This window comes from Pseudophryne corroboree, chromosome 1 (genome assembly GCF_028390025.1).
Source record: "Pseudophryne corroboree isolate aPseCor3 chromosome 1, aPseCor3.hap2, whole genome shotgun sequence".
NCBI classification, from domain to species: domain Eukaryota; kingdom Metazoa; phylum Chordata; class Amphibia; order Anura; family Myobatrachidae; genus Pseudophryne; species Pseudophryne corroboree.
Genome location: NC_086444.1, coordinates 174,270,497 through 174,289,358, shown reverse-complemented (window position 1 = coordinate 174,289,358; position 18,862 = coordinate 174,270,497). Strand labels below are relative to the sequence as shown.

Sequence of the window (18,862 nt, the reverse complement as noted above, 5' to 3'; positions counted from 1 at the left end):
AGGTTGGAGGAGCAGCAAAAGGCCATTCAAGCCTATACAATTCAGCACGATATAGGAGGTGGAATGCACCTGTCTCAAGCGCAGTGGAGAATGATTTCAACATTGTGCAAGGTTCTGATGCCCTTTGAACTTGCCACACGTGAAGTCAGTTCAGACACTGCCAGCCTGAGTCAGGTCATTCCCCTCATCAGGCTTTTGCAGAAGAAGCTGGAGACATTGAAGGAGGAGCTAACACGGAGCGATTCCGCTAGGCATGTGGGACTTGTGGATGGAGCCCTTAATTCGCTTAACAAGGATTCACGGGTGGTCAATCTGTTGAAATCAGAGCACTACATTTTGGCCACCATGCTCGATCCTAGATTTAAAGCCTACCTTGGATCTCTCTTTCCGGCAGACACAAGTCTGCTGGGGTTCAAAGACCTGCTGGTGAGAAAATTGTCAAGTCAAGCGGAACGCGACCTGTCAACATCTCCTCCTTCACATTCTCCCGCAACTGGGGGTGCGAGGAAAAGGCTCAGAATTCCGAGCCCACCCGCTGGCGGTGATGCAGGGCAGTCTGGAGCGACTGCTGATGCTGACATCTGGTCCGGACTGAAGGACCTGACAACGATTACGGACATGTCGTCTACTGTCACTGCATATGATTCTCTCACCATTGAAAGAATGGTGGAGGATTATATGAGTGACCGCATCCAAGTAGGCACGTCACACAGTCCGTACTTATACTGGCAGGAAAAAGAGGCAATTTGGAGGCCCTTGCACAAACTGGCTTTATTCTACCTAAGTTGCCCTCCCACAAGTGTGTACTCCGAAAGAGTGTTTAGTGCCGCCGCTCACCTTGTCAGCAATCGGCGTACGAGGTTACATCCAGAAAATGTGGAGAAGATGATGTTCATTAAAATGAATTATAATCAATTCCTCCGTGGAGACATTGACCAGCAGCAATTGCCTCCACAAAGTACACAGGGAGCTGAGATGGTGGATTCCAGTGGGGACGAATTGATAATCTGTGAGGAGGGGGATGTACACGGTGATATATCGGAGGATGATGATGAGGTGGACATCTTGCCTCTGTAGAGCCAGTTTGTGCAAGGAGAGATTAATTGCTTCTTTTTTGGTGGGGGTCCAAACCAACCCGTCATTTCAGTCACAGTCGTGTGGCAGACCCTGTCACTGAAATGATGGGTTGGTTAAAGTGTGCATGTCCTGTTTATACAACATAAGGGTGGGTGGGAGGGCCCAAGGACAATTCCATCTTGCACCTCTTTTTTCTTTAATTTTTCTTTGCGTCATGTGCTGTTTGGGGAGTATTTTTTGGAAGGGCCATCCTGCGTGACACTGCAGTGACACTCCTAGATGGGCCCGGTGTTTGTGTTGGCCACTAGGGTCGCTTATCTTACTCACACAGCTACCTCATTGCGCCTCTTTTTTTCTTTGCGTCATGTGCTGTTTGGGGAGGGTTTTTTGGAAGGGACATCCTGCGTGACACTGCAGTGCCACTCCTAGATGGGCCAGGTGTTTGTGTCGGCCACTAGGGTCGCTTATCTTACTCACACAGCTACCTCATTGCGCCTCTTTTTTTCTTTGCGTCATGTGCTGTTTGGGGAGGGTTTTTTGGAAGGGCCATCCTGCGTGACACTGCAGTGCCACTCCTAGATGGGCCAGGTGTTTGTGTCGGCCACTAGGGTCGCTTAGCTTAGTCATCCAGCGACCTCGGTGCAAATTTTAGGACTAAAAATAATATTGTGAGGTGTGAGGTATTCAGAATAGACTGAAAATGAGTGGAAATTATGGTTTTTGAGGTTAATAATACTTTGGGATCAAAATGACCCCCAAATTCTATGATTTAAGCTGTTTTTTAAAAAAAACACCCGAATCCAAAACACACCCGAATCCGACAAAAAAAATTCGGTGAGGTTTTGCCAAAACGCGGTCGAACCCAAAACACGGCCGCGGAACCGAACCCAAAACCAAAACACAAAACCCGAAAAATTTAAAGTGCACATCTCTAGTTATCATGTGTATAATTGAGATATGATTGTGACAAAAAGAGTTTGAAGTCCTCAGTATGGACAAGGTATTCAGGGAATCGCCAGACATAGGAGTATTGTCGGAATGTGGTTAACGTTATTGTCAGGGTGATGGGGGCATGGTCGGATATGAGAATACTAGTTATGGTGGAGTCTATTATTCTATGTATTGAAGAGGCAGGTATTAGCCAGTAATCCAATCTGGAGAATATTTTATGGGGGTGTGAGAAGAAGGAATACTCCCTAGAGTCAGGGTGGAGAAATCTCCATGGGTCCAGAAGCTGTAAAGAGTCCTGCATTAGGGACAGGGAGGGTGGCATGGATCTATTGCAGTTCAGCTGTCTGGGGCCTTCGGATACATCTAATAGCGGGTCCATTACAATATTAAGGTCTCCCCCTACAATCAAAACTCCCTCCATCCAGTCCTGTAATTTAACAAAGATATCTGAGAAAAAGGAAGCATTCGGTCCTGTAAGGGCGTAAATACATGCTAGAGTAAAAAGCTCTCCTTCGACCTCCATCTTTAGAAACAAAAACCTGCCCTCAGGGTCCACCCAATCATCCTTGATCTTATAGTTCAAAGATCTACGAAACAGAAGAAGTACTCCCCTTGCTTTAGTAGTATAGGAGGCGCTTCTGAAGTCTCCAACCCAGGTATCTCTAAGTGTGTTGGGGTCATTGAGACGCCAGTGTGTCTCCTGCAGAAATACTATATCAGGATTACATTTTTTGAGGTGGGTCAAAATCTTTTTCCTCTTGATTGGTGTGTTCAGGCCCTCTACGTTCCACGAGACCAATTTAAGAGACGTCTTTGAGCCATCCGTAGAGGCCCCAGCGTCCCTAGGGGCTGGCATTATCCAATGCCTAGTCTAGTGGAACGCAGAAGGAGAAGCCACAAGCGAAAGTCCAATCCCCCGTCCCAGCACGCAAGGGGAGGACAAGAATGATGTGTCGGGCAAACTAACGGAGTTAGAGTATACATACAGTAACTAAACAATGTAATGCAAAAAGAAAACGGTAGCCGATGTAGCATAGGCCACCAGTCATAACGTTTTTTAAATTTTTGAACCCGAGAAGACAGTAATAATAACCGTCCAACTGTAACAGAAACTCTAGTTTGATTAGAAAAAGGGGAGGGGAAAAAGGTTGATAGGAGATTGAATAAATTGAATAAAGGAACCCCACCATGCCTGCATCTGCGGCAGGCGTGGAGAATTCCCCTTTAACCCTGTGTGTAATAACCATATAGCAACAATCAACCATGTGCTATCCATTAGAAAAGAGGAAGAGATAAAATAACATAGAAAGATACTTAAGTCTAGGAGAGTCAATCAGCATCGTCCATTCGAGAGTTAGACTGTGATGATGACAGAGACTTGAGAAAGTTCCGAGCAGAATCTGGTGTGTCGAAGAAATGAGGTTTGCCGGCATGGAAGATTCTCAGTTTTGCCGGGTATAGGAGAGCAAATCTGATGTTTTTAGCATAGAGTTCCTTGCATACAGGGGAGAATTCCCGTAGTTGCGTCGAAATTTGAAAGGAAAAGTCCTGGAAAAGAAGAAGCTTGGATTCCTCATATCGTAGGTCAGAGCGTTTGCGGTAGGCTTCCATGATCTTCACTTTGTCAAGGTAATTTAGTAGCTTAAAAATTACTGGTCTAGGACGTGACTGAGAGGATTGTGAAGACTGCCTGTCGGGGCCAATGCGGTGGGCTCGTTCTACCAGGTAAGAGGTGGGGGAGGGGGGCAGGTCAAGGGTTGTGGGGAGCCAGCGAGTAACCAAGTCCAGTAGATATGCCTGTCTGACGGATTCTGGAAGACCAATCAGGCGTAAGTTGTTCCGGCGATTCCGATTTTCAAAATCTTCGATCTTATCAGTCATGGCCACTAGGGTGTTGTCGTGTGTTTGTTGTTGGGATTGAATCATTTGATAATCATCTTCCAAGGTAGATATTCGGTCTTCGGCCTCAGCCAGGCGTTGTGTGTGTTGGGTCAGTTGAGCTGCTGCTGACGTAATTGCCTCCATTAGGGGTGCTAATTTTGCGTCCAGTAAAGGTGATATGATGTCTGATATTTCTCTGGCCCTCTGTATTGAGGATGGACTAGCATTGACGTCAGCAGGCACCATGTCGTCAGTGACTCGCCTGCCTGGTGAGGATGGAGACCCCTGCAGAATAGGGCTGAGTTCCCTATCTTTGGCCGTTGATTTATTTTTGTTTCGAGAATTCTTATTCGCACGGAGCGTTTTGGCCACGTATTTTTCCATGGTGGGGAATCTGGTCCAATCATGGCGTCATGCAAGGGGCACAATGAACGCAGATGTATCGCTGAAGATTATAAGTCCCTTGGGAGTATGGCAGGTAGAGTCCGGAGGAGTGGGGAAGGGACCAGGGGAAAAAGCACTATGAGGAATGTGTGTTGGTTTGTCCAATCAGGATGCAGTTCAGGGAGGCACATGTACAGTAAGGGATGGAGGGAGATGGGGGAGGAAGATCTACTTGTGATAACAGCAAGGTCTGGGCCCAGGCAGCGACCAGCGCAGTACCCGGAAGACCCCCTGTTTTGTTTTTGTTTTGATTTTTGAATTTGGTCTGTTGGTGTAAATCGTTGCTTATGGAGTTACAGCTGGAGGGTGACAGGTTATAGTGTCGCCGCCAGCATTAGCTGAGTGATGATCCAGATCAGTGGAGTAGTGGGGATCGGGTCTGAGTCTTGTATATCCCCTAAGGAGGCAAGAGGCTCCAGACAGTCTAGGATTTCAGCCAGGGGAGCAGGAATCGCGGCCTCTGCGGTGGTAAGGTGGGGTTCCGTTTCACGTATCTGTGTTGAGGGGAGCTGTCAGCCAGCAGTATGGGATCCAAGGGGCTGGCAGGTGAGCACAGCGGGGTGCTGTGAGTGGCCAGGGATCCCTCCGGCAGCGTTTTCCACGAGACCCAAGATGGCTGCCGTCATCTAGTGCACATGCTTGTGTGCGTTCCAGTGGGTGCGATGGGGGGGGGGGGGGAGCGAACCGGGGCCTATGCCACTTTGCTCCGGGGTATCTACGGAACCTACTGGTGTGGTTGCAGGGTCACTGGTCCAGGGAGAGCCGTTGGTCTGGGCTATTAGGGATACCCGGAGAGATAACTCTCAGAGGGAGCGGCCGGGTCGTTCGGTGCGCCCACCGGAAATAGGGGCCTAGTACTGAAAGCCGGTGGAGGGGGTAGTGGGGCTTTCAGGCCAGGGTGGGTGGTCCGTAGCTTATAATGTGGGCATTTCCAGGTCCTTGCATTAGCGAGGGATATGTAGTGAGGGGTTTCCGGATAATAACAGCCGTGGAGCTGAGTGTCAAATAATAGGTGTCCGTAACCTTCCGATGTCAGGCCCAGTGATGGGGGTATTGTGTATTAAGGGAGGAGATGACCTACCGGACTGTCAGAAGGCTGTATGGTGTTTAGCGCTGACGCTTTCTCTCCAGGGCTCAACGTCTCACACCGGAGCCCCCGTATGAAATCAAAGATGGCCGCCGGATCGTGCAGCTTTTCAGCAGCTTCCAGATTATTTTAGCCCGCTTCCCACCACTATCTGGTCGCCCGCAGGCTGAGTAAGGCTGAGGTCTTGCTGTGTGGATGGGAGCGTTCCAGTCCGGGCAGGAGCGTCGCAGCCGCTATGCGTCCGGAGGTCTGGCGAGGTCCCGGTCCCAGCAGGGGGAGCAGGCCACAATCCGCGGGAGTCTCCACGTCGCTCCCCGACTTCGCGGCCCGTTGGCAGCAAGGGGAGGTAGGCGGAGAGACGTAGGGGAGCAGGCACGGCCAGGCAGCCACTGGGGAGATAGTCAGGAGGGCGGCAGGTGCAGCGCTAGCCGGCTGCGTGTGACTTCCGGTCCGGGCTCCGTCTGGGCTCGAGGTCCCGGCTTTGCTCCCCGTTTAGGCCGCAACCTGCACGGGCACACAGGGTGTCCGCCGGCTCCGCAGCTCGAGTCAGGGGGTTAGCGCAGGCCTCTAGAGATGGTAATGTGCCCTTAAAGTTTCCAGGTAGGGACAGGAAAGAGGGGATAAATCAGCGTTGGCCGGGAGCTATAGAGAAACACGTCCACCCTGGATAGTAGCTAGGCCACGCCCCCGTATCTCTATGGTTGTATTTTTTATATGTTTTTTTTAGATACAGGTAACATGATTTTGAGACAGATTGAATGTGGAAAACAAAGAACAAGGATGACACCTAGACAGCAAGCTTGTGGTGTAGGATTGATTGTTGAGCTCTTAACAGTGATATAGATATCAGGTTGGTACTGTACCTACTACTGGTCGGTGGAAATATTCATTCTGTTTTGGAAATATTACGTTTGAGGTTGCGAGATGACATGCAAGATAAAACAGCAGAAAGGCATTCATTGACACGGACTAAAGGAGATGGTGAAAAATCTGGGGAGGATAGGTATATTTCAGTCATATCTGCATACAGATTATACTGAAATCCAAAAGAGCTGATTAGTTTATCAAGAGATGAGGTATAGATTAAGAAAAGCAGAGGGCCTAAGACTGAGCCTTGCGATGCTCCAGCTGACAGATGTGGCAAAGAGGAGTTGGATTCAGAAAAATGAACACTGAAACAGTTATTAGATAGGTAGGATGAGAATCATGAAAGGACTGTGTTCTGAAGACCTAAGGATGGTAGTGTTTGTATGAGAAGAGAATGGTCAAAATGTATCAAATGCAGCAGAGAGATCTAGAAGAATAAGAATTGAATGGCTATTAGACTTAGCAGTGACCAGATTATTCACTACTTTAGACAGTGCTGTCTCTGTGGAGTATTGGGAATGAAAGCCTCTCTTAAGTGGGTCCAATGAGATTTGCGAGTTAAGAAAGTGTGTTATGTTAGAGTAGGCAAGTCTCTCAAGTAGCTTGAAGGAGCAGTATGGGAGCTGGGAAATGGGATGGTAGTTTGAGAGAGAGAGAGTTAGGGTCAAAATTTAGTTTTTTTCAAATTGGAGTAATCACTGCATGCTTGAACAGTGAAGGGAAGTTACCAGTAGAGAGAGAAAGATTACAGATTTTAGCTAAGGTTGGGATGAGTACGGGAGACAGAGCTTTACTGATTTGTGAGGGTTTAGGATCTATGGGAGAGGTAGTAGAGTAGGAGGGTGAGAAGAGTGTTGATTCTTCATCTTCATTTGAAGGATCAAATGAGAAGAAGGTGGCAGAGGGTTCAGGGAGAGAATTGAGCAGGTCAGTGGCTGTGGAAGAACATATCATTTCATTTTAGATCAATCTAGTCCATGAAGTAGGAAGCAAGTTCTTGTGCACTGATAGTAGCTGGTAGGTTGGGTAAGAGAGGGTTGAGAAGTGATTTAAAAGGTATTAAAAAGTCTCTTGGAGTTAGAGGCTTGAGCAGATATGAGAGATTGGAAATATGTTTGTGTGACAGTATCCTGGGCATTATGATAGGAGTGGTAGATAGTTCTAAGTGAGGAAGTCGCTCTGAGTACAAGATTAATGCCACTGACATTATATTTTACATGAGAGTTTTTATAGGTGTCTTGTTAATTTAGAGTACCACAGTTGACATCTAGGCCTACGTGGAATGTGATGAGTGGGGTTCAAGTGTGATACAGCAGTCTCAAGAGAAGTGAATGTACTGTAGAAATTGGTGAGAGCAGTTGTTGTGAAGAGGTTCTTGAAAATGAATTGTATTAATATTTCTGGGTTTGAAGTAATGGAGGAGAGCTTGCAAGTTATAAGGTTGTGATCTGACAGAGGGAAAGGAGTGTTAGTGAATTCAGAAACAGAACATAAGGCTCGATTTAATGCAGCACAGATTGAATAGCGCCGGGAATAAGTTCCCAGTACTATTCAATTCAGCGTGCTGTCATGTCGGAGAAGGCCAATTCTCGTGGACTAAATAAGGTGTTTTGTCGCGAGAACTGGTATTCTCCGACTAATGAACGGCATGATGCTGTTTCAGACGCGCTAAGGGCAAAAATCAGCTTTGCACCAGCACTTTTTAAAACATTTCTGCTCCGAGAAGAAATCCTCTAGTCGGGCAGCACATAACGCTGATCTGAATAGCACCAGGAGCTAATTCCCAGCGCTATTCGAATGTGCACTGATTTGAATCGAGCCCATAGTCTGGTGAATACACGATTAATCACTGATGGATATAAAACAGGGCCTGACTCAGAGATATACGCTAATGCATTCACAGCCGCGATCCTATACGCAGTCAATGTGCAAAAATATCTTTATGCCGTAGCCGCCTGGATGCACAATCAGCAAATAATCACTCAACTACATAAAAATCGGCATACATCTCTGAACCGGGCCCACAGTAAGCAGAAGTCAAGAAATCCAAGACATGGGGTCATCAAAATGACAGTCACCAAGAAGACCGTAATCATCGGTGGAGTTACACAGATCGGCAGGAACGCAGATCAGAAGCAGAGTGGAAAGACAGATGACAGTCTATACAGGAGTAAGGTGCTAAGCTATATGCCACTTAAGGTATTAAAATATAAAGAGCCACTGAACAGGAGCTGTGTGTAATAAAGTATTGTCAAAGTGTCAACTTGAACATATTGGGCTGTAGTGGAAAGGTCTATTTCTGTATGATACCTTATGGTTTTCTACTACTCTAATCATCACTCATTGCTTCAATAAAAATATTTACAAAGATAAATATGTTGTCAAAGTGATTTAAGTCCTTTTGGAGAAAAGCGTTATAGAAACAAACATTATTATTAATATTCATCAGTATAAAATAAATAAATAATAAAATCTGAGCCTTGCACACGTAAGTGTTGTGATAGGCAAAGGTCAACAGTGATAAACTGTCTATAGTGATTGGCATGGCAATAGCAAATGCATGGTTATTGTAATTTATCAATTTTGCATTAATTAGCCTTGCAGTAGACTAAAGGAAATGTGTATATGGTTGGAGAATACCAGTGAAGGAAATTAGTAGTGTTGAAGTTTATTACTGTACCTTTGTTATTTTTTTGGGGATGCCATCCAGTCGTCCAACCCAATGATAAAGTCACATCTGGGAAAGATGAAGTAACCATCTGCATAAATTCTCCGGCATCCACGGCCTTGGCAATTCCTCCAGGACCCGCGAGTATATCAGCATTTATCCAAACAGGTTGCTCAATTTTATTTTTCATCGTATCCAAGATCTTCATGGAGGGCGACACAGCATCCAAACTAAATAAGGGGACAGGGAATAATAAATATATAAGTCTACAGTCCTAACCAGAGCAGCTAACCAGAGGAATATATGTAGGAAACGTGCGTTTGTTTTAGTGTAAAACAGCAAGGAAGGAAGGAATTCAGCTGTTTTCTGGGCAGTGATTGGTAATGGGCGCCCGTCTGAGCTATTGAATTGTTTCTGCAGAAAGACGAGAATGCATTACTTATCGCGCTTGTCGCAACAAAATGCATTGGGTTTAGCCATGTAACTGGCTAAACCCATCTAAAGTCCTGGTTAGTGTCGAAGTCGAAAAATATTGCAATACACACACCACATGCAAACACCATACAGATGGCATTCATGCATGTACTCAGTCTGCCGTGCGTGCGCATACTCGCAAATTGCGTACAATCGCCTCCCACGGGAGTGCACGTATGGGCATGGTATGAGCAATTACAGAAAGATTCTTACTTGCAATGGAAAATGATTACAGACACATGCCACAGTACCCAGCCTGTGTCGAGTCACTGTTCACACACACACTAATCTAACCAAACATGCACATCCTTCCAACACAATGTCTTGTTCACTCCTATGTTTGAACAGACCCCCTGGTCTGTGAAGAAAGACAAACACAAACCAAACAAGACATCGTTTGGTGGGGGCCAGAACAATGGGAGACAAATATCCCAATAGATACACACAAGCCTGCGGTTGCAAATTATTAACTCCTGGCAGCCTGCAGTCTAGAAAACCTTTGAAAGATAGATATAATAGCAGGGAAACACTTATAATAAGAATTTACTTACCGATAATTCTATTTCTCATAGTTCGTAGTGGATGCTGGGAACTCCGTAAGGACCATGGGGAATAGTGGCTCCGCAGGAGACTGGGCACAAAAGTAAAAGCTTTAGGACTACCTGGTGTGCACTGGCTCCTCCCCCTATGACCCCCCTCCAAGCCTCAGTTAGGATACTGTGCCCGGACGAGCGTACACAATAAGGAAGGATTTATGAATCCCGGGTAAGACTCATACCAGCCACACCAATCACACCGTACAACCTGTGATCTGAACCCAGTTAACAGCATGATAACAGAGGAGCCTCTAGAAAGATGGCTCACAACCACAATAACCCGATTTTTGTAACAATAACTATGTACAAGTATTGCAGACAATCCGCACTTGGGATGGGCGCCCAGCATCCACTACGGACTATGAGAAATAGAATTATCGGTAAGTAAATTCTTATTTTCTCTGACGTCCCAGTGGATGCTGGGAACTCCGTAAGGACCATGGGGATTATACCAAAGCTCCCAAACGGGCGGGAGAGTGCGGATGACTCTGCAGCACCGAATGAGAGAACTCCAAGTCCTCCTCAGCCAGGGTATCAAATTTGTAGAATTTAGCAAACGTGTTTGCCCCTGACCAAGTAGCTGCTCGGCAAAGTTGTAAAGCCGAGACCCCTCGGGCAGCCGCCCAAGATGAGCCCACTTTCCGTGTGGAATGGGCTTTTACAGATTTTGGCTGTGGCAGGCCTGCCACAGAATGTGCAAGCTGAATTGTGCTACAAATCCAACGAGCAATAGTCTGCTTAAAAGCAGGAGCACCCAGCTTGTTGGGTGCATACAGGATAAACAGCGAGTCAGATTTTCTGACTCCAGCCGTCCTGGAAACATATTCATTCAGGGCCCTGACTACGTCCAGCAACTTGGAGTCCTCCAAGTCCCTAGTAGCCGCAGGTACCACAATAGGCTGGTTCAAGTGAAACGCTGAAACCACCTTAGGGAGAAATTGAGGAGGAGTCCTCAATTCCGCCCTGTCTGAATGGAAGATCAGATAAGGGCCTTTACAGGATAAAGCCCGCCAATTCTGACACGCGCCTGGCCGAGGCCAGGGCCAACAACATGACCACTTTGCATGTGAGATATTTTAACTCCACAGATTCAAGTGGTTCAAACCAATGTGACTTTAGGAACCCCAAAACTACATTGAGATCCCAAGGTGCCACTGGAGGCACAAAAGGAGGCTGTATATGCAGTACCCCTTTTACAAACGTCTTAACTTCAGGAACTGAAGCTGGTTCTTTCTGGAAGAAAATTGACAGGGCCGAAATTTGAACCTTAATGGACCCAAATTTTAGGCACTTAGACACTCCTGTTTAAAGGAAATGCAGGAATCGACCTAGTTGAAAATTCCTCCATCGGGGCCTTACTGGCCTCACACCCCGCAACATATTTTCGCCAAATGCGGTGATAATGCTTTGCGGTTACATCCTTCCTGACTTGATCAGGATAGGGATGACTTCATCCGGAATGCCTTTTTCCTTCAGGATCCGGCGTTCAACCGCCCTGCCGTTAAACGCAGCCGCGGTAAGTCTTGGAATAGACAGGGTCCTTGCTGGAGCAGGTCCCTTCTTAGAGGTAGAGGCCACGGGTCCTCCGTGAGCATCTCTTGAAGTTCCGGGTACCAAGTCCTTCTTGGCCAATCCGGAGCCACGAGTATAGTTCTTACTCCCCTCCGTCTTATAATTCTCAGTACTTTTGGTATGAGAGGAAGAGGAGGGAACACATACACTGACTGGTACACCCACGGTGTTACCAGAGCGTCCACAGCTATTGCCTGAGGGTCCCTTGACCTGGCGCAATACCTGTCCAATTTTTTTGTTTAGGAGGGACGCCAACATGTCCACCTTTGGTTTTTCCCAATGGTTTACAAGCATGTGGAAGACTTCTGGGTGAAGTCCCCACTCTCCCGGGTGGAGGCCGTGCCTGCTGAGGAAGTCTGCTTCCCAGTTGTCCACTCCTGGAATGAATACTGCTGACAGTGCTATCACATGATTTTCCGCCCAGCGAAGAATCTTTGCAGCTTCTGCCATTGACTGCTTCTTGTGCCACCCTGTCTGTTTACGTGGGTGACTGCCGTGATGTTGTCCGACTGGATCAACACCGGCTGACCTTGAAGCAGAGGTGGCTGAGAGCATTGTAAATGGTCCTTAGCTCCAGAATATTTATGTGAAATGATGTCTCCAGGCTTGACCATAAGCCCTGGAAATTTCTTCCCTGTGTGACTGCTCCCCAGCCTCGCAGGCTGGCATCCGTGGTCACCAGGACCCAGTCCTGAATGCCGAATCTGCGGCCCTCTAGAAGATGAGCACTCTGCAACCACCACAGGAGGGACACCCTTGTCCTTGGTGACCGGGTTATCCGCTGATGCATCTTAAGATGCGACCCGGACCATTTGTCCAGCAGGTCCCACTGGAAAGTTCTTGCGTGGAATCTGCCGAATGGCTTTGCTTCGTAGGAAGCTACCATTTTTCCCAGAACCCTTGTGCATTGATGCACTGAGACTTGGCTCGGTTTTAGGAGGTTCCTGACTAGCTCGGATAACTCCCTGGCTCTCTCCTCCGGGAGAAACACCTTTTTCTGAACTGTGTCCAGAATCATCCCTAGGAACAGAAGACGAGTCGTCGGAACCAGCTGCGATTTTGGAATATTGAGAATCCAACCGTGCTGTCGCAACACTACCTGAGATAGTGCTACACCGACCTCCAACTGTTCCCAGGATCTTACCCTTATCAGGAGATCGTCCAAGTAAGGGATAACTAAAACTCCCTTCCTTCGAAGGAGTTTCATCATTTCGGCCATTACCTTGGTAAAGACCCGGGGTGCCGTGGACCATCCAAACGGCAGCGTCTGAAACTGATAGTGACAGTTCTGTACCACAAACCTGAGTTACCCTTGGTGAGAAGGGTAAATTTGGACATGAAGGTGAGCATCCTTGATGTCCAGAGACACCATGTAGTCCCCTTCTCTTGAATTTGAACCTCTGTATGTAAGTGTTCAAAGATTTTAGATTTAAAATCGGTCTCACCGAGCCGTCCGGCTTCGGTACCACAACAGTGTGGAGTAATACCCCTTTCCCTGTTGCAGGAGGGGTACCTTGATTATCACCTGCTGGGAATACAGCTTGTGAATGGCTTCCAAAACTGCCTCCCTGTCTGCTTGTAAAGCCCCAGCGTCATGCTGAGGGCTTGGCAGAGGCGGGAGAGGGCTTCTGTTCCTGGGAACTGGCTGATTTCTGCAGCCGTTTCCCTCTCCCTCTGTCACGGGGCAGAAATGAGGAACCTTTTGCCCACGTGCCCTTATGGGAACGAAAGGACTGCGCCTGATAATACGGCGTCTTCTTATGTTGAGAGGCGACCTGGGGTAAAAACGTGGATTTCCCAGCTGTTGCCGTGGCCACCAGGTCTGAAAGACCGACCCCAAATAACTCCTCCCCTTTATAAGGCAATACTTCCATATGCCATTTGGAATCCGCATCACCTGACCACTGTCGTGTCCATAACCCTCTTCTGGCAGAAATGGACAGCGCACTTACTCTTGATGCCAGTCGGCAAATATCCCGCTGTGCATCACACATATATAGAAATGCATCTTTTAAATGCTCTACAGGCAATAATATACTGTCCCTATCTAGGGTATCAATATTTTCAGTCAGGGAATCCGACCACGCCAACCCAGCACTGCACATCCAGGCTGAGACGATTGCTGGTCGCAGTATAACACCAGTATGTATGTAAATACATTTTAGGATACCCTCCTGCTTTCTATCAGCAGGATCCTTAAGGGCGGCCATCTCAGGAGAGGGTAGAGCCCTTGTTTTGACAAGCGTGTGAGCGCTTTATCCACCCTAGGGGGTGTTTCCCAACGCACCCTAACCTCTGGCGGGAAAGGATATAATGCCAATAACTTTTTAGAAATTATCAGTTTTTTATCGGGGGAAACCCACGCTTCATCACACACCTCATTTAATTTCTCAGATTCAGGAAAACTACAGGTAGTTTTTCCTCACCGAACATAATACCCCTATTGGTGGTACTCGTATTATCAGAAATGTGTAAAACATTTTTAATTCCCTCAATCATGTAACGTGTGGCCCTACTGGAAGTCATATTTGTCTCTTCACCGTCGACACTGGAGTCAGTATCCGTGTCGGCGTCTGTATTTGCCATCTGAGGTAACGGGCGCTTTAGAGCCCCTGACGGCCTATGAGACGTCTGGACAGGCACAAGCTGAGTAGCCGGCTGTCTCATGTCAATCACTGTCTTTTGTAAAGAGCTGACACTGTCATGTAATTCCTTCCAGCAGTTCATCCACTCAGGTGTCGACCCCCTAGGGGGTGACATCCCTATTACAGGCAATTTGCTCCGCCTCCACATCAGTTTCCTCCTCATACATGTCGACACAAACGTACCGACACACAGCACACACACAGGGAATGCTCTGATAGAGGACAGGACCCCACTAGCCCTTTGGGGAGACAGAGGGAGAGTTTGCCAGCACACACCAGAGCGGTATATATATATATATATATATATATATATATATACAGGGATAACCTTATACAAGTGTTTTTCCCCTTATAGCTGCTGTATTGTTTATACTGCGCCTAATTAGTGCCCCCTCTCTTTTTTAACCCTTTATGTAGTGTAGTGACTGCAGGGGAGAGCCAGGGAGCTTCCCTCCAACGGAGCTGTGAGGGAAAATGGCGCCAGTGTGCTGAGGAGATAGGCTCCGCCCCTTTCTCGGCGGCCTTTTCTCCCGTTTTTCAGTGTAATCTGGCAGGGGTTCAAATTCATCCATATAGCCCTGGGGGCTATATGTGATGTATCTTCGCCAGCCAAGGTGTTTTTATTGCTGCTCAGGGCGCCCCCCCCTAGCGCCCTGCACCCTCAGTGACCGAAGTGTGAAGTGTGCTGAGGAGCAATGGCGCACAGCTGCAGTGCTGTGCGCTACCTTGGTGAAGACAGGATGTCTTCTGCCGCCGATTTTCCGGACCTCTTCTTGCTTCTGGCTCTGTAAGGGGGCCGGCGGCGCGGCTCTGGGACCGGACTCACTCCATGGCTGGGCCTGTGTTCGATCCCTCTGGAGCTAATGGTGTCCAGTAGCCTAAGAAGCCCAATCCACTCTGCTCGCAGGTGAGTTCGCTTCTTCTCCCCTTAGTCCCTCGATGCAGTGAGCCTGTTGCCAGCAGGTCTCACTGAAAATAAAAAACCTAAAACTAAACTTTTCACTAAGCAGCTCAGGAGAGCCCCTAGTGTGCACCCTTCTCGTTCGGGCACAAAAATCTAACTGAGGCTTGGAGGGGGGTCATAGGGGGAGGAGCCAGTGCACACCAGGTAGTCCTAAAGCTTTTACTTTTGTGCCCAGTCTCCTGCGGAGCCGCTATTCCCCATGGTCCTTACGGAGTTCCCAGCATCCACTAGGACGTCAGAGAAAAAAAAAATATATATATATATATATATATATACCACTGTGCAACCCGGCACTCAGAGGGACAGCAACACCTTGGGATAACTGGCTGGGGTGCCCTCCATGAGACGAAGAATCTCCAATGTAAGCAAAAGAAAGAGGCGGCACTCCCAGCACTTTTCAATGGTGAAAAAAATACTTTATAGTACACAACGTTTCGGGGGGTCTCACCCCGTCATCAGGATAAAGGTGCAATGTACAGAGAAAGATATTTATACTTACCCGCTGTCCGTGTCACGCCTGACGCCGGCTGCAGCCCACGATCACCCGCGCCCGCTTCCGGATCCAGGGCTCTGACGTCACCGGAACCCGCGAGGTCACGTGGGTCCACGCCAAGCAGTCTGGGGGAGACGGACAGCAAGTATTTACATGTTACCTTGGTAACCACATGCAAAACAGTGAGCAATACTTAAGATGTGAGGAAAACCCCACAATGGGACAGTGCAAATAATCAAAATATAATGTAATTACAGACAACATAATGAAGCACAAAATGCGGGCTGTACAGACCATAAATCTCTAAAATAAAAACTTTTTTTCAGAATGAAGGGAAATTCTTTGCTCTAAATAAGGCATCCGGAACCTGCAGCTGCACTGAAGTACATAAATGAAAATGTTGCACGAATCGGACTGTCACTGATCTTTAATAAATGGGCACAAAATTATAACTGCAGAATAAAGACTACTCTTGAATGAGAGACACTGGGCATGGGGTAAAAAATAGAAAATCGTTAGAGTAAATATCGATGCAGTTAAACTGGAATGCTTATGCCAATTATCAAGCATTCGGCATTGCCTATGCATCATTTAAATAAATGCAGCATTTAAATAAATGCAGATAAACTTAACGATTCATTCAATCCCTTAGGGTTCACTGTATCCAGGGTATAGATCCACCAAGCCTCTAATTGAAGTAGCTTCTTGCCTCTATCACCTCCTCGTAGAGACTTGGGCACCTGTGCAATCATTCTATATCTTAATGCCGCCAGACTATGCTTGGCCTGCGCAAAATGCCTAGCCACTGCTTGATCGCTGGTGCCGGATACCAGTGCTGCCCTAATAGCAGTTCTATGTTGGGCAATCCTTTCTTTAAATTGCCTTTCTGTCTTGCCCACGTAGTGCAATCCACATGGGCAAGACAGGAGGTACACCACAAATTTAGAGGTACAGGATAGAGCTGGCTTGATGAAAAATACCTTTCCAGAAAATGGGTGATTAAACTTATCACCTACAATGAGTGCACTACATGTAGTGCACCCTATGCATCTGAAGCACCCTCCTTTCCTAGATAGAAAGTGCTGCTGTTTAGGCGGCCCCATCCCCGTTATATCTGTGCGAACTACACGGTCTTTTATATTGGGGCCTCTAGTAAAACTGGGAAGGAGCCGTGAATTATGCAATGATGGTAATTCTGGCTCTGAGTTTATGATGGGCCACAGTTGTTTGGCCCTTTTACAAGTGTATTTACTTTTGCTGGTGTACCGATTAACCCAAGGGATTGATAAAGTGGTATCTGTGCTTAATTCTTTTTGTTTCAATAATGTCGCGCGATCCATTGACAGAGCCCTCAATTTGGCTTGTTTAAGCAATTTATGTGGATATCCTCGTTCTAGGAATTTAGAGGTCATTTTGTCTATTTGCACCTCTCTATCCTTGACATCACTGGAGATCCGACAAGCTCTAATGAATTGAGAAAAGGGTAAACTGTCAATGGTCGCGGCAGGGTGAAAGCTGTTGTGCTGTAGGAGGGTGTTACGGTCCGTAGGTTTTACAAACAGACTAGTACGTAAACATCCCTGAACAATACTGATGTCAACATCAAGAAAATAAACCCTCTCAGTACTGATGTTGGCTGTCAACTTAGCTGGACAGGAGGAAGCATTATGGGCTGATATAATCTCCTGTAGACGCTCAATGCTACCTGTCCAGAATAGCAAAATATCATCTATGTATCTAAAATATTTAAATACATAGTTTTGAACGGAGGGCTCTGAAAAAAACAATTTGTTTTCAACAACATGCATAAATAAATTAGCATACGAGGGGGCCACCCGGCTCCCCATAGCACACCCTGCTTGCTGCAAAAAGAAATTACCATCAAATAGAAAAAAATTGTGCCTTAATGTAAACTCCAATAATTTCATAAAGAAACCTATTTCAGGTCCCTCATATAATGGGTTGTCAACAATCAATTCATGCACAGCCGCCAACCCCAAATCATGAGGAATGCAAGTATATAAACTTGTGACATCAATACTGGCTAAAATCATATCTGTAGGTAATGGGCCAATATCCTCAAATGCTCTTAAAAGTGACGATGTATCTTTAAGGTGCGTTCTAGTGCCCTGAACTACTGGCTGCAGAAAGAAATCCAAAAAACTGGCTACCGGTTCACACAGCGACCCCCTGGCTGATATAATCGGTCTGCCCGGGGGGTGCTGTGGATCCTTGTGTAGCTTAGGGATAATATAAAAAATTGGAACCACAGGAAACGCTTTACACAGAAATGCCTTGGTATCCGCATCTATTATACCATCCTGTAGTCCAATCTGTATAATACCCAACAATTCCTTCTTAAATCTCTCAGTTGGATCTACCGACAGTCTGGAATACGTCTTGGAATCGTCCAACAGCCTGAGACATTCCTGTTTGTAAAAGCTGAGGTCCATAACCACAACGGCACCCCCCTTGTCCGCTCCCCTGATGATGATATCTTGACGTTTACTTAAGTCATTGAGAGCGGACCTCTCATCTCTTGAGAGATTATGATGGATGTAGGGGGCCATTGTAGAGGGTTCCTGGCTGCAGGTATCCAGCAACCTATGGAATGTACGGACTGAAGGGTTGAATGACTGTGGATCAAACGTTGAAGCAGGTTTAAATTTCTTGACTGTCTGTAAGTCATCAAAGGTTCCTGCCACACCACCGTCAGTTATTCCACCAAGTCCTTTATTTTTATTTTTATTTTTGTCAAAAAATTCTCTAATTTTAAGTTTTCTATGAAACTTAAAATTGTCCACCTTCCACTGGAAATCTTGGTGGAAGTGTGTAGGCACAAAGCTGAGACCTTTGGCCAACACCTGTGTCTCAGCTTTGGTCAGAGGCTGGCTGGATAAATTGAAGATTAGGTCCTGCGACCCCTCGGTGGCTTGTTTGCGCCTCTGCCTTTCCGTCTGCTTCCCCCTTCTCGTGCGTTTATTCTTGACCCGGCCTTGTAGGCTCGGGTATCCACACCTAAAGGGGCACTCTTTGAAGCCTGTGTTGCCTCATTGTCACTGGCTGAAGTGCTGGAATAAGTGGTAGCTCTCTGTGCTCTGGTTTTGGTAAAGTGCATTGTGCCTCTTGGTGGTCTGTTGGTG

The 18,862-nt window shown here is 46.9% G+C and overlaps 1 protein-coding gene across 7 annotated transcripts in view; it reads right to left on the bottom strand.

Moving 5' to 3' along the window:
- Positions 1-18,862, bottom strand: part of FAM151B (family with sequence similarity 151 member B) — a 184,594-nt gene that overhangs the window by 74,952 nt on the left and 90,780 nt on the right. For all 7 annotated transcript variants that reach the window (XR_010245896.1, XR_010245902.1, XR_010245908.1 and 4 more), the window contains one exon: positions 8,988-9,205. Coding sequence is in view for 4 of the 7 variants with exons in the window: in XM_063963911.1 (XP_063819981.1) it covers positions 8,988-9,205 (218 nt within the window). In the remaining 3 variants the exon portion in view is untranslated. The remainder of the gene's footprint in view (positions 1-8,987; positions 9,206-18,862) is intronic.